General features: G+C 33.3%; 1 protein-coding gene across 2 annotated transcripts in view; it reads right to left on the reverse strand.

The window, feature by feature from the left end:
- Positions 1-12590, reverse strand: part of EMCN (endomucin) — a 96028-nt gene that overhangs the window by 29531 nt on the left and 53907 nt on the right. For both annotated transcript variants that reach the window (XM_081046030.1, XM_081046029.1), the window contains exon 4: positions 9725-9835. In XM_081046030.1, coding sequence (XP_080902156.1) covers positions 9725-9835 — 111 coding nt within the window. The remainder of the gene's footprint in view (positions 1-9724; positions 9836-12590) is intronic.

The raw sequence follows: 12590 nt of genomic DNA on the forward strand, positions 1-12590 counted from the left end.
CTTGGCTGCTCCAATGGTTCCTTATTTTTTTGACGAAGGCTGGCAAGTCTTTATAGGATGCAGTCCGTGCGTGCGTTGCTCCTAAATTCATCTCCAACCATTCAGCCCATTTAGATCAAAGTGGGTGGGGGCTCTTCTCACCTCAGGCTTCTTTCCTTGCTCTTCCCTAAATCTGTGTTGTTCCCTCAAACCTGTATTGGCGTCCTTTTACCTTTTATGACTCTGCTCAGATGTCACCACTCCGAGAAGTCTCTTCCAACCAACTTATCTGAAGTTGTCTCCACATTTCCCTCCACACTATAGTCTACCACTCTGCATCACTTGCTCAACAGTACTTTTTTTTTTAACTACGATGACATTTACTTTATTAAAATTTTGTTGTTCTTGTCAGAATGTAAACTCCATAAGGACAGAGATCTCTCTTTTTTTTGCATTTTAAACTTAAAGTACAGTTGATATATAATATTATATTAGTTTTAGGTATCCAACATATTGACTCAACAGTTTTATGTATTACAAGGTGATCACAGCACGTCTAGTAAACCATCTGTCATCATGCAAAGTTATAATATTATTGACTATATTCCCTTTGCTGTATATTATATCCCTGTGCCTTATTGTTTTATAACTGGAATTTTCTACCCCTTCACCTTTTTCATCCATGACCCCCACTTCCCTCCCCTCTGGCAAACATCATTTTGTTTTCTGTATCTGTGGATCTGTTTTATGTTCTCTGTATCTCTGTTTCTGTTTTGTTTTGTTTGTTCATTTGTTTTGTTTTTAGATTCCACATATAAGTGAAATCATATTGTATTTGTCTTTCTCCATCGAACTTATTTCACTGAGCATCATAGTCTCTAGGTCCATCCAAGATTTCTTGTTTTACTCCAAGCCAATTCCAGTGCTCACTGCCTGAACATAGCAAAATAGGTCTCCAGTAAACACATACGGAATGAACAAATGAGAAATAATAATAATAATAATACCTACCTAAATTTAATTTTAAGGGAAAATTAATGCTTTATTTAAAATAGCTAGTTGGATAATCATAGATGCCATTTTTAAAGCAACTCTTATGATCAGTTTCATATATTGGTTGTTGATGTCTACAAGAGAGATATTATTCTCATTTGGCACATCTGCAAATATTTTCTGAGAGAAGTGAAACAACTTCTCAAGGGGGTGGGCAATGATTATAATTCAGGTCTGTGTCCATCTTCTTTTACTAAAATAGATAGCATTTCCTTTCACTAAACTGTTCTGAAATGAAAACTTATGTAATTTAGTCCTACTTTTGATAACTAGTTAAAATAGCTTTGAACATGGCAAAATTTGTATTTGGAAGATACAGTTAAAATCTTTATAAGCTGCTAGAGGATTAGAACACAAAGAAAATCAAAACCCTTTGTTCACCTTGCTATTAATATCAGATCATAACCTTTTCTGCTGATAGACTTAATTGATAATGAAAAAATTTTCAAGTCATATTCTTTATTTGTGTTTTTATCAGGCTTCAAAAATGTATAACAATTTTAGAAGGACTTATCATATAAAAGAAAAAAATAACTATGACTTAAGGTGTGCCAGAGTACTACATATATATATATATGTATGTATATATATGTATGTATATATATGTATATATGTATGTATATATATATATGTGTATATATATGTATATATACCAATTCAAAACTCCTATATTGAATCCTAAATAAATTTGTTGTTATTCTGAGGACAAAATTCTGCAAATTTTAAATATTTAATAAATACTGGGATATATACCTTTTTTTCTGAAATCAAGAGCTATTGTTTTGAAGATAATACAGCATTTTCATACTGTATACCACTTTCAAAATTGGACTCAGTTTTGTGGATATAAAAGCTTAATAGTGATTAGTGCTATGAATATTGCTAAAGTCATGGGCACTAATGAAAAGTGAAGATAATTATCATGATCCCTGGTTATTATTTATAGCCTTCATAGTACACATGTGTTTCAAGAAAGAGTCAAGCTCTGATCTATAGGGGAAGTGAGTAAAGTCAAATAGCAAACAAGTGTAGTGCATCCTGTTAATACATTCTCAAACCTAGATGTTTAGTAAAGACCAAAACCTTAGTCAGGGTGGTCGGCAAATTAAAATGTTTGTTGACTTTAATTCTCTAGTATGAAACTGAAGTCTTAGGAAATGCAAATGAATTTCTAAAGTACTAAACTTTAATCTACATTAATCCAAAGCTAAAGTTTACTCAAATAATTAGCTTTTAAAATAGAAAGCTTAAACAATAAACACACAACTTTGCTAAATATTCTTATTTTGCAAAGAATATTATGTTTTCCACTATATAGAGCTGTATATAGTTACACGCTGAACATGATATAGGTCCAGGAGAAAAAATATATGCAGTCATTCCCATATATAATTCTTTATTGATTTGCTTAAAAGTAATTTACAAAGAACACTTGAAGTTTCCCTTATCATTCTCCCGTACATGGCATTGACTGAGTCATTATATGTGAGATTATTTCTCCTTTGTCTAAACCATGGTTTGTGATTAAGACTTTGTTATCTTGTGGATTCCTCTTGTATCTGCCCACAAGAAATGATACAACCTAATTAAGTAGCATATAAGAAACATTATGATTAAGTTCCCAAATAAGTGGCATAGATAAATAGTGCCATTCACAAAAGAAATAATGAGGCTGGGATATCAGATACATTAATGTTTTCCAAAGGATGTGATGCATAGCATTGGATGAGAGATTCTAAAAGGTGATACTGGAAAGCGGCATTAAATAAGATTGAAACGCTCAATTAGAAAGTTATTTTCTTTTCAGCTTCTTTTCAGTTTATTTGATTATTTCAATGAGGAAGTTTTAAAATTTCGGTTTGATGTAAATATGTCATTAATACCTAACATGGGTTTAATCTTGTTTTTTTTTTTTTTCCTTTTTTTTCAGGGGAAAAGGGAGATACAGTCCATGACTAGCACAGATTATGCAGTCATTTCCCACATTTGGCGAAATCTCAGGGGTCAGCACATCTGGAGTGCAATAGACAAGCTGGGCTCTGGGAAAACTATCTTTGTGATCATGATATCTCCCCTGTCAGGTAAGTGTTTGATTTATTTATTTTTTAAACTAGAACAAGGAAGCCTTAAACTCAGAGCCTTTGGAAAGTAATTGAGCTAGAATTTAATTTTATTTTGCTTACCTCATAGTGATTTTATAGCTCCTGTTTATGCCAATTGAAATTGATTTTTCATTTATGATGGTTTCCTTTTCAAACAAATTTAAAAATAAAAAGTGCATCAACTTGAAGAAAATACTAAATAAAAAATAGTGCAGATAGTACACATATCTGGCAATACTCATTAAGTTATGGGAAATACTGATCTAAAATCTTGTAGCAGTCCTTGATGGATGTGTATAATTCAAATAAGCAATTGGAGGAAGAATGAGGGGAAGAAGAAATAAGGACCATACACATGAGGAAGGCAGGAAACACACACACACACACACACACACACACACACACACACACACACACGAATAAATTTGTCATGGTGGGTAACAGCAAGAGAACAACCATGGTTAGAATTGTAGGTTTATATTCAGCCAGTCAGTCAACCTTTTGTGTTATGTTGAACACCTACCTGTCAATCATATGATACACCCAATTAAAAGCTAGTTGTTTTCTACTTCCTTTAGATACTTTATGTAAAATAGTTGTGACATGAACAAATATGGTATAGTGACTTTATGGGGTTTGAGGCAAGAAAAACTGTGTTTGAATTTCATCTTTTTAATTTAACATTGGCCAAGTTATTTAACCTTTCTGAACCTATTTCCTTATTTGTGAAACTGGTATTATCAACTTTGCCTGACTTTTTCAAGGACTACTAATAATAAACTAACAGCTAAAATATATTAATTGTTTATTTAGACACTGTTTTAAGCTTTATGTGTTTTTATCTCTTTTAATTTTCACAAGAATCCTGTAAGGGTGTAACATTATTAAGCCTGTTTTACAGATGAGAAAACTGAGGAGTCAAATAGACTACCAAAGACCAAATAAATTGTTGTGCTATCATTTGAGCCTAAACAATTTGACTTCAGCATCATTATTTATAACAAATAAGCTAAATTCCTCTTGGCATGATTAGAATGTGCATTTTTTATTTTAAGAAGGGTGTGTTGCCTTGCAAATCAGCCAGTAATATATCTAAAATGTCTACTTGGTTACTGTACAGTTGTCTATGTTTTTTGTATGAAAATAAACTCCATATTAAACTAAGATAAATTATGCAAAAGGAAATATATAATAAATTATTTATTATATGTAAATGCAATTAACTCCTACTTAATAACCTATTGATAACTTGTAAGATTACTTATAAATGTTATTCATTTCTACTTAACAAATTTTCCCTTCAGATTTCAAGTCTATAATACTATATATGCTGTGGTAGCAGGAGCTCTGGCTTGGAAAAACCCTTAGACATATTTCTATTCAAGTACTTGCCTTAGTAGAGTTATGTATGGCATTTTGCCCATCTCCATTTGCCTTCTACCTAAAATCTTATTCCACATTTTTTCCTCTGCCAAGTCAGAATTTACCAAAGGAAGAAAGAGCAATAATCTCTTCTTCGCCAATCTGTCAGGCGTGGTGCACCATGAGTGCTTTCAAATCTGGTTATAGAAAACTGAATGACTAAGTTTCCAGCAAGGAAAGCATATTTTTTCTTTTTTCTTTCCATCTTCTTTTTCCTTTTCTTTCCTCAGAAAGCATCGGGATGTGCACAGGAAATGAAAGAAGAGTCAGAGAGGATGCCACATTTTTAAGAAATTAATAGAAATAGGGAATTCAGGAAGAGGAGAAGATTTGTATTAGGTTGGTGCAAAAGTAATCGCAGATTTTAAGGTTAAAAATAATTGCAAAAAAAGCAATTACTTTTGCACCAACCTAATAGTTTTATGACAGAGTTTTACACCCAGTCTTTACACTGTGTACATCCTGGAGGGCGGGGACTCTTGTAAATGACATTTCCTTTCAATCATCCCTTCAGTTCCCAGCAAGGTAGCCCTGCATAAAAACAATGACAAATGCATGGATGATGAAATCTAGGTGTAGCCAGGGTAAATTCAGGATCTGATCTGGAGTGGGTAAAATGGTGACCTCCTTCCATCCATGAAAAGATATGTATACCTGGAATTTGTGACTGTGACCTTAGTAGAAAAAGGGTCTTTGCAGATGTAATTAAGTTAAGGATCTTGAAATGAGATCTTTCTAGATTAGGGTGGGCCCTAAATACAATGACACGTGTCTTTATATGAGAAAAGGCACAGACAAAATAGGAGACACAGAGGAGAAGGCCATGTGAAGATGGAGGCAAAGACTAGAGCCAAACCTAGGAATGCAGAGGATTGCTCTCCATTCCCAGAAGTGGCGTGGCATGCTGGTCACAGAGATGCCCCCTCCCAAGGTTTTTTAGTGACTAAATCAATGCATTAGTTAATTCAAAGGGCCCTCATTTTTTAAATTATACAGTTAGAGCACTGAATTAATGAGGATTTCTACCTTAAAACTTCTAGGATTCTAGCAATGTGTCTTCTGTAGGCAGAATAAAAGAGTAAAACTGGAGAAACGCTAAGAGCTTTAAGAGAATGGGAAAAGATTAGAGAGCAATGCTTTGAGGCTATGCTTCATTTTGACCTACATTCCACCTTTCTGGGGAATAAAGCAGCAAATCTCATTAACTCTTCTCTACTCTAAATCAAATCTGCACTTGAGATGATGTACCCACAATGCCTTTATTTGATTATCACTATTCAAGGACTCATTGCCCATGTGTTTAAAAGGAAGATGAATCTTCAGCTGTTCAAAGTTCCCCAATCAGTAGGATGTTTTATTCTCTTTCTGGCTCTCTGTCTTGGCTCCACTAATTCTGAATGCTTGTGTGTGTGAGGAGTGGAGATGGAAGGGAACATTGATCTGCTAACCAGGAATCTGGGCAGGCTCCTGGTTTCATCATGCACAAATGGAAAGGTTGAGTCCATGCTAAGTAGGAAGCATCTTGAGGAATAAGAAGCAGGTGGGGAGGAATGAGTTTCGTAACAAAAACAAATCTAAATGGCTTAGTATAGAACTGGTTAATTAAGTGACCAATGCAAAGGGTAGCAGTAAATACACTTATTTCATTATCTTGCTTTCCAGGATGTTTCATTTTTTCAAGAAATAGCTTTGTGGCTGTATTTTTTTTTTTTTTTAAGCTGCTTGGAAGAAAGCCAATTCTGTGTTTAGAAGCTGAATAAATACAATATTTCCCATAACTGAGATACAGAGGGCATTTTACTGCATGAATCAAAGTAAAATTAGAAGTCGTAAGTGGCCCATGAGGCTGACCACACTTTTGTATAATTGCTAATTTTAATAAACTATGATCTCTGAATGACATTTTCCTCATCAGTCACTGAATGGGTATTAATGCAGCATACAAATTATTTAAGTGTAATTTTCAGCTGCTACACATTTTGCAGACGTATATTTACTTTTATTCTTGTTTGTATTTGGGGCAATCATATTATGAGATGAATGGGATTTTGGCTTGCTAAGGGCACCTTTCAGACACAAATTGCCTACAAAATAGATTCTCCTTATGAGAAGCAAAAACACTCCCACAAGGAAGTGTTCATCATATGAAGAAGAAATGACCTAGCTCATCAAATTCCTCTATGCGGTGACTATCTCATGAAACAAAATTATTAGTTCACAATTATGGTGTGAAATTAGACTCCTTCTAGATAATCTCCTTTTTGTTGTGCTTAAGATAATTACAATAAAAAGGAAGAATATTTATGTTTTTGATGTGTTTTGAGACAAGAGTGGGGCCTTGGACATCCATGGTTTCCACTTGCCATCTCCTTCTATCTTAGAGGTCTCTCAAGAAGAAACTTGGAGACTGTGAGTCATTTGTAGCTGCTTCTTATTAAGGACTATGGCTATGCCAAAAATGCATCCATTATTTATAATGAATGATATCTGGTAATGCTGTTATGGCAGATTACTAGACTTCTGGTAATGATGTTTTGACTAAAAGTACATGTTACTTCATATCATGGAGGCCAGGATGTGGGAGGTGCTTGTTGTAAAGATATATGTGGACTGGAACTGGAAATTTGTCAGAAATTGGGGAGCTCTAGGTCCTGCTACCCTCTCTGTCTCTCATAAACAACTTTATCTTGATCATGTGGTCTCTCCATCTCCAACATACCCTTTCTCCATTCTTCTCTGTCAACTCTAATTAAAACATTTGCTTCATTATGTCATAGACATGCATAGAAATCACCACGGCTTTCTCAGACTCACTCACTCTACCAAAACCTTGCTGCTTCAGTTCCCACAGCTAATCACTTTTTAAATTACCCAGAAAGGAAATTTGATTGGCTGAGTTCAATATTTTCTTCTCTTCTGTTTTTAAACAATGTTTTATACAGAAATTTACAACTAAATTCATTCATTTTTCAGTACACAACTCAAATAATTTTTAGTAAATTTATAGAGTTATGCAACCATCACTATAATTTAGTTTTTATTCAGATTATGTTTTCATCAATGCAAAAGACTCCCTTGAACCATTTTGAAGTTAATCCCCCCCTCCTACCTCCAGCTTTAGGCAAGCACTTACCTGCTTTCTATCCCTATAAAAATGTTTATTCTGGATATAAATGGAATCATATAATATGTCATGTTTTGTGAAAGGCTGTTTTTCACTGAGCATGATGCTTTTGAGGCTAATTGTGTGATAGCATATGTTGGTATTTTGTTTCTTTATATTGCTGCAAAGTATTCCATTGTATGGATATCCTGTGTTTTGAAATACTCCAAATCCATTCCAAATGGAAAATCCCATTGAAATGGGATTCATCATTTCATCAGTTAATAACCATTTGGATTGTTTCCAGTGTGATGATTATGAATGATGCTACTATTAATATTCATCATCTCAATAACCCACAGTCTTGATAACTACAGCTTCAGAGTATGTTTTGAAATTGGCTTATATAAATTCTCCTACTTCAGTCTTCTTTTACAAAAGTATTTTGACTATTCCAGCTCTTTTTCATTTCTAGAGGTATTTTAGGATCAGCTTATCAATTAAAAAACAACAACAAACTATGATTCTGATAGGGATTGCACTGAATATATTCATCAATTATTTATCAACTTGGGAAAAACTGTCATCTTAAAATTTTGAGTCTTCTAATCCATAAATACGGATTTAACTAATATCTGTCCATTTAACTAGATATTTAATTTCCCCACAGAATTTTTTTGTAGTTTAGTGTATAAACCTTACATTTCTATTGTTCAATTTATTCTTAAATGTTTTATTTTTTCTGATGAAATTGTAAATGACATTATTTCCTTCATTTTATTTTTGAATTATTCATTTTTAATATATATATAAATATCATTTTTTTTGTATATTTATGTCCTGTGATATGAAATACTCTTTATTAGTTCTCACAGTTCTCTATCCAGATTGGATACTTTGGATTTTCTACATAGATAATACTGTAGTCTGCTAAGAAAAAGTGTTTTATATTTTTCTTTCCAATCTGGATGAATGGATCTATCTATCTATTATATCTATCTATCTATCTATCTATCTATCTATCTATCTATCTATCATCTATTACCTTTTTGTACTCTAGAATCATTGATTATAACTTGGAATAGAAGTGGTGATAATGGACATCTTTGCTGTGTTCCAGATCTTTAGAGAAAAGTATTAAATTTTTCACTAAGTATGATGTTTGCTGTATGTTTTTTATAGATGTCCTTTATCAATTCGAGAAAGTTTGTTTTATTTTTAGTTCACTAAGAGTTTTAATTATGAATAGGTGTTAAATTTTGTCAAATGTTTTTTTTTCTGAGCCTGCTAATTCTACTAATATGGTATATTATATTACTTGATTTTGATATACCAAACCAACATTGCATTTCTGGATAAATCCCACTTGCTCATGTTTGATACCCCTTTTTATATGTTACTGAATTTGGTTTGCTAATATTTTATTAAGGATACTTGTACCTGTGTTTATGAAGAATTTGGTCTATAGTTTTCATTTAGTTGATTTTTCTTTTCATTCTTTTCTAGCTTTGGTATTAGGGTAATAGTGGCCTTAGGTCATTACTTATACAGTGTTTATTCCTCTTTACTTCCTGAGAAAGTTTGAGAAAATTTCCTATCGTTTCTTTTTAAAAAAATATTTTATAGAATTCACTAGTGAAGCCAACATGGAAGTTTGCTTCATGGAACCATTTTAAATTTCTTATGCAATATCTTTAAATGTTTTAGATCTTTTCAGACTTTCTATCTTCTTGAGTCAGTTCTAGTAATTCGTTTCTAAGAATTTTTCCATTTCATCAAAGTTATCTAATTTGTTGACCAAGCTCACCTTTTTGTGCCAGGTGATATCATAGATTACTGCCCAGCCTTGAATTGATCTTCCTTGGTACTCACTCACTTGTGGCTATGGATGGATAGTGTATCACTGTGCAAAGCAAAGCTGCAAAGTGGTTGCACTGTTTAGTAGAGACTAGGAGAGAATAAAGGTAGGGCATGGTTCTTCGATAACAGTGAGCTAGAAAACATTCTGAGTCTAATTCTACTCAACACACTAGTTTAACATTTCAACACAAATTCATATACTTACTCTTGTGTTGAAAACTTTGGGATGTTGAAAAAACATTTGAAAATGGAAGATCTGTCGCTGTTTTTTTCGTGGTGATGAACTCATTCTTCGCGGCACCATTTGTTTTGGCTCCTAATTATGTAAAAAGAGCAGATTAAGGGTATAACCAATCACTAGACAGTCTCATTAGTATTAATATTAATATCCAGTCACAACTTGAAAATTAGTTACTAAAAGTCTTCTGATCAAGATTTAGAAATCCAGCATTTCGATGTCTACCTACCTTTTGGTGATTCCGTTAATTACATTAAAGGAAATTTGTGGGGGGGGCATGAGACCCTGTTAAAGTTTGTCTCATTTGATCATAATACTAACTTTATGAAGTAACAATTATGATCATAATTATACATATGTGACTCAGAAAAGTTAAATAATTTCCCCCACAATCATATAACTTGTAACAGGAGAAAGCCAGAATCTGAATATAATCCTTTCTGATGCAAAAGTTAATCACTCAGCTACCCTAGAAAGGGGTGGTAAGGAAATGATAGTAGTTGAAGATGGTAACATGGTTCCCGTGTTGTCTGGGAAACAAGTTTCGGGTAGGTGGAATAGCCAGGAGGAGAGGGATAATAGGAAGTAAATATATTTTTAATAATAGTTCATTTCTTCAGAAAAAAAGGAAAATTTATTAAAAAAGAAAAGATATGTTGAGCTTTCAAAAGTAACATTAGAATAAGATTACCCAAAACACCTATATTTGCACAAATATTATAAAACCAGAATGATTGATGCCCTTTAGTCTTTTCAAAATCTAGTATGGGGACATTGCGTTACTGGTAAAGTAAAGGCAGGCATACCAGTTAGTAGTGTATGCATAGTGAAGCTGGATATGATGTTGGCCAGGGGGAAGCAGTTTCATAGATTCCTATCACAAAGTAAGCTGGACCCCTGAATTGCTGGTGCCTTCCATTCTATGGCAATAAGCATCTATTGTGTAATGCAAATTCTTAGTGCAGTTGAGTAATTCATTCTAAATAAATTAATAGTTTGCAAGAAGACCTCATAGACAGTGGGTAAACATGACTTCAGGCAAAAAGTTTTCAGGATTTGGCATGCAAACAGAAGTGAAATAAGTTCAAATATAAGCTACAGACTTAACACTGTATATGAGAAAAATGAGTGGAACTGGGAATAAACTTCAGAGGCATCTCGAAGTATTAAATTGAGAGAGAAATACTTCAGGAAGCTTCTCAGTTTAATACTTTGAGATGCCTCGGATATTTATACCCATATCCACTCATTCTTATTGTAGTAGGAAGGCAGAAATTGATGTTAGTATAGCATGGAAGTGGGGAGGTCACCCAACATGCAGGAACTTAATATTTGATGATAGAGGTATTTATGAGGGTAAAAAGTTTGCTTCTCACTGGAATTCTAAAAACATGTGCTTAGAAAACATCAGAACAGAAGAGTCTCAGAAATCTTTGGGGAATTCTTCTACTGAGCAAACATTGGAAAATATGAAAAAGCTATGCTGATGGCTTAAAAATGTCATAGAATAAGGCCAACTCAACAGTCTTTGTGATAGAAAAAAGAATATATAGCTATGAAAGATGTGGGGGGCTGTCAGATCAAAAAATACAAAGGGAGGAGTAGAAAAATGGAATAGGTGGGTATGCAATGCCAAAAATTTTGCTTAGAAAATTGCCTATTACTAATGTGTAATATACTTCACAAATCAGAGTAGAATTAGAGCTCACACTCAATTCAGGACAGGCTGTCAATTACACAGTGCCAATTAGGCAATGGAATGAATCTTGAATGTTTTAAAGGCAATCAAAATATTTAAAAATATCCATTGTGGACCTAAAATGAATGGAATAAAAGATGTGGAGACTAATGCTGACACAGCTGTAAATTCTCAAATTTTACTAATATACTGAAATGTTTCAAATCCTCGTCTCCAGAGAGAAAAAAATTGGGTGATTGACATTTATTAAGATGAGAATCATAGTCTTGTATTACCATCTTGTTAGAAAAATTCTCTCAATTGCATTTTTGGATTCATGCATAGTATATTCTGGATTCCTGCCAAAAAGTGACTGCCACCTCAGAGAAAAATGGAAACAAGCTTGAAAGCTGTTCTTTAAACTTATATGGTTTGCTCTCTTTCAGTTTTTCTATCTGCCATTTCACCCCAGATTATACTATGTATATGCTTTGATCTATGTTCACATTGCACCGTAAGTCTAGGAAATAATAGAAGTATTAGGTTTGATGAACACTATTTTACTTGAGAAATACTTAAGTTGCAACATCAAGATAATATTGGCTTACTTTTAGGACTTGTGTTTTCGAAATTCATGTCCTTTTAGGTCTTAGAATTGTGTTGAGTAGAGTGCATGAAAAAAATATAAGAAAATTTTAATCCATGTTTGAATTGCAATAAGGAAAATCTAACACTAGAGATACTTGACAGAGACACATCAGTACCAGAGAGTAAATGGCTGCAGCCATACCCTTAAATGAGAACCATTGGCCAGGATGAGCAGAATGAGTGTGAAATAGGGGCTATTTTATAATTGTTTTGGGATTATTAATATGAGATTCATTTTGTATATTTTGGGAGATTAAATTTTTGGGAGGCAGCAATAAATGTGGATATTATTTATATTAGAGATTTAAGGTGTGTTTACAACAGATAGAGTAGAAAAGGATGGATTATGAAATTAATTTGTACAGGGAAGGTGACTAAGCAGCTTTATTCTTCTGGAATTATGTGATTTGAATTACAGTATTGTTTTATCTAATGCACATAACAAAAGCTTCTTGTGTAGTCCCTTTGTCTTCAGAAATAAATATTGGATAAGTGACTTTTTGAGTA

The sequence above is a fragment of the Rhinolophus hipposideros genome (genome assembly GCF_964194185.1).
Source record: "Rhinolophus hipposideros genome assembly, chromosome: 1".
Lineage (NCBI taxonomy): Eukaryota > Metazoa > Chordata > Mammalia > Chiroptera > Rhinolophidae > Rhinolophus > Rhinolophus hipposideros.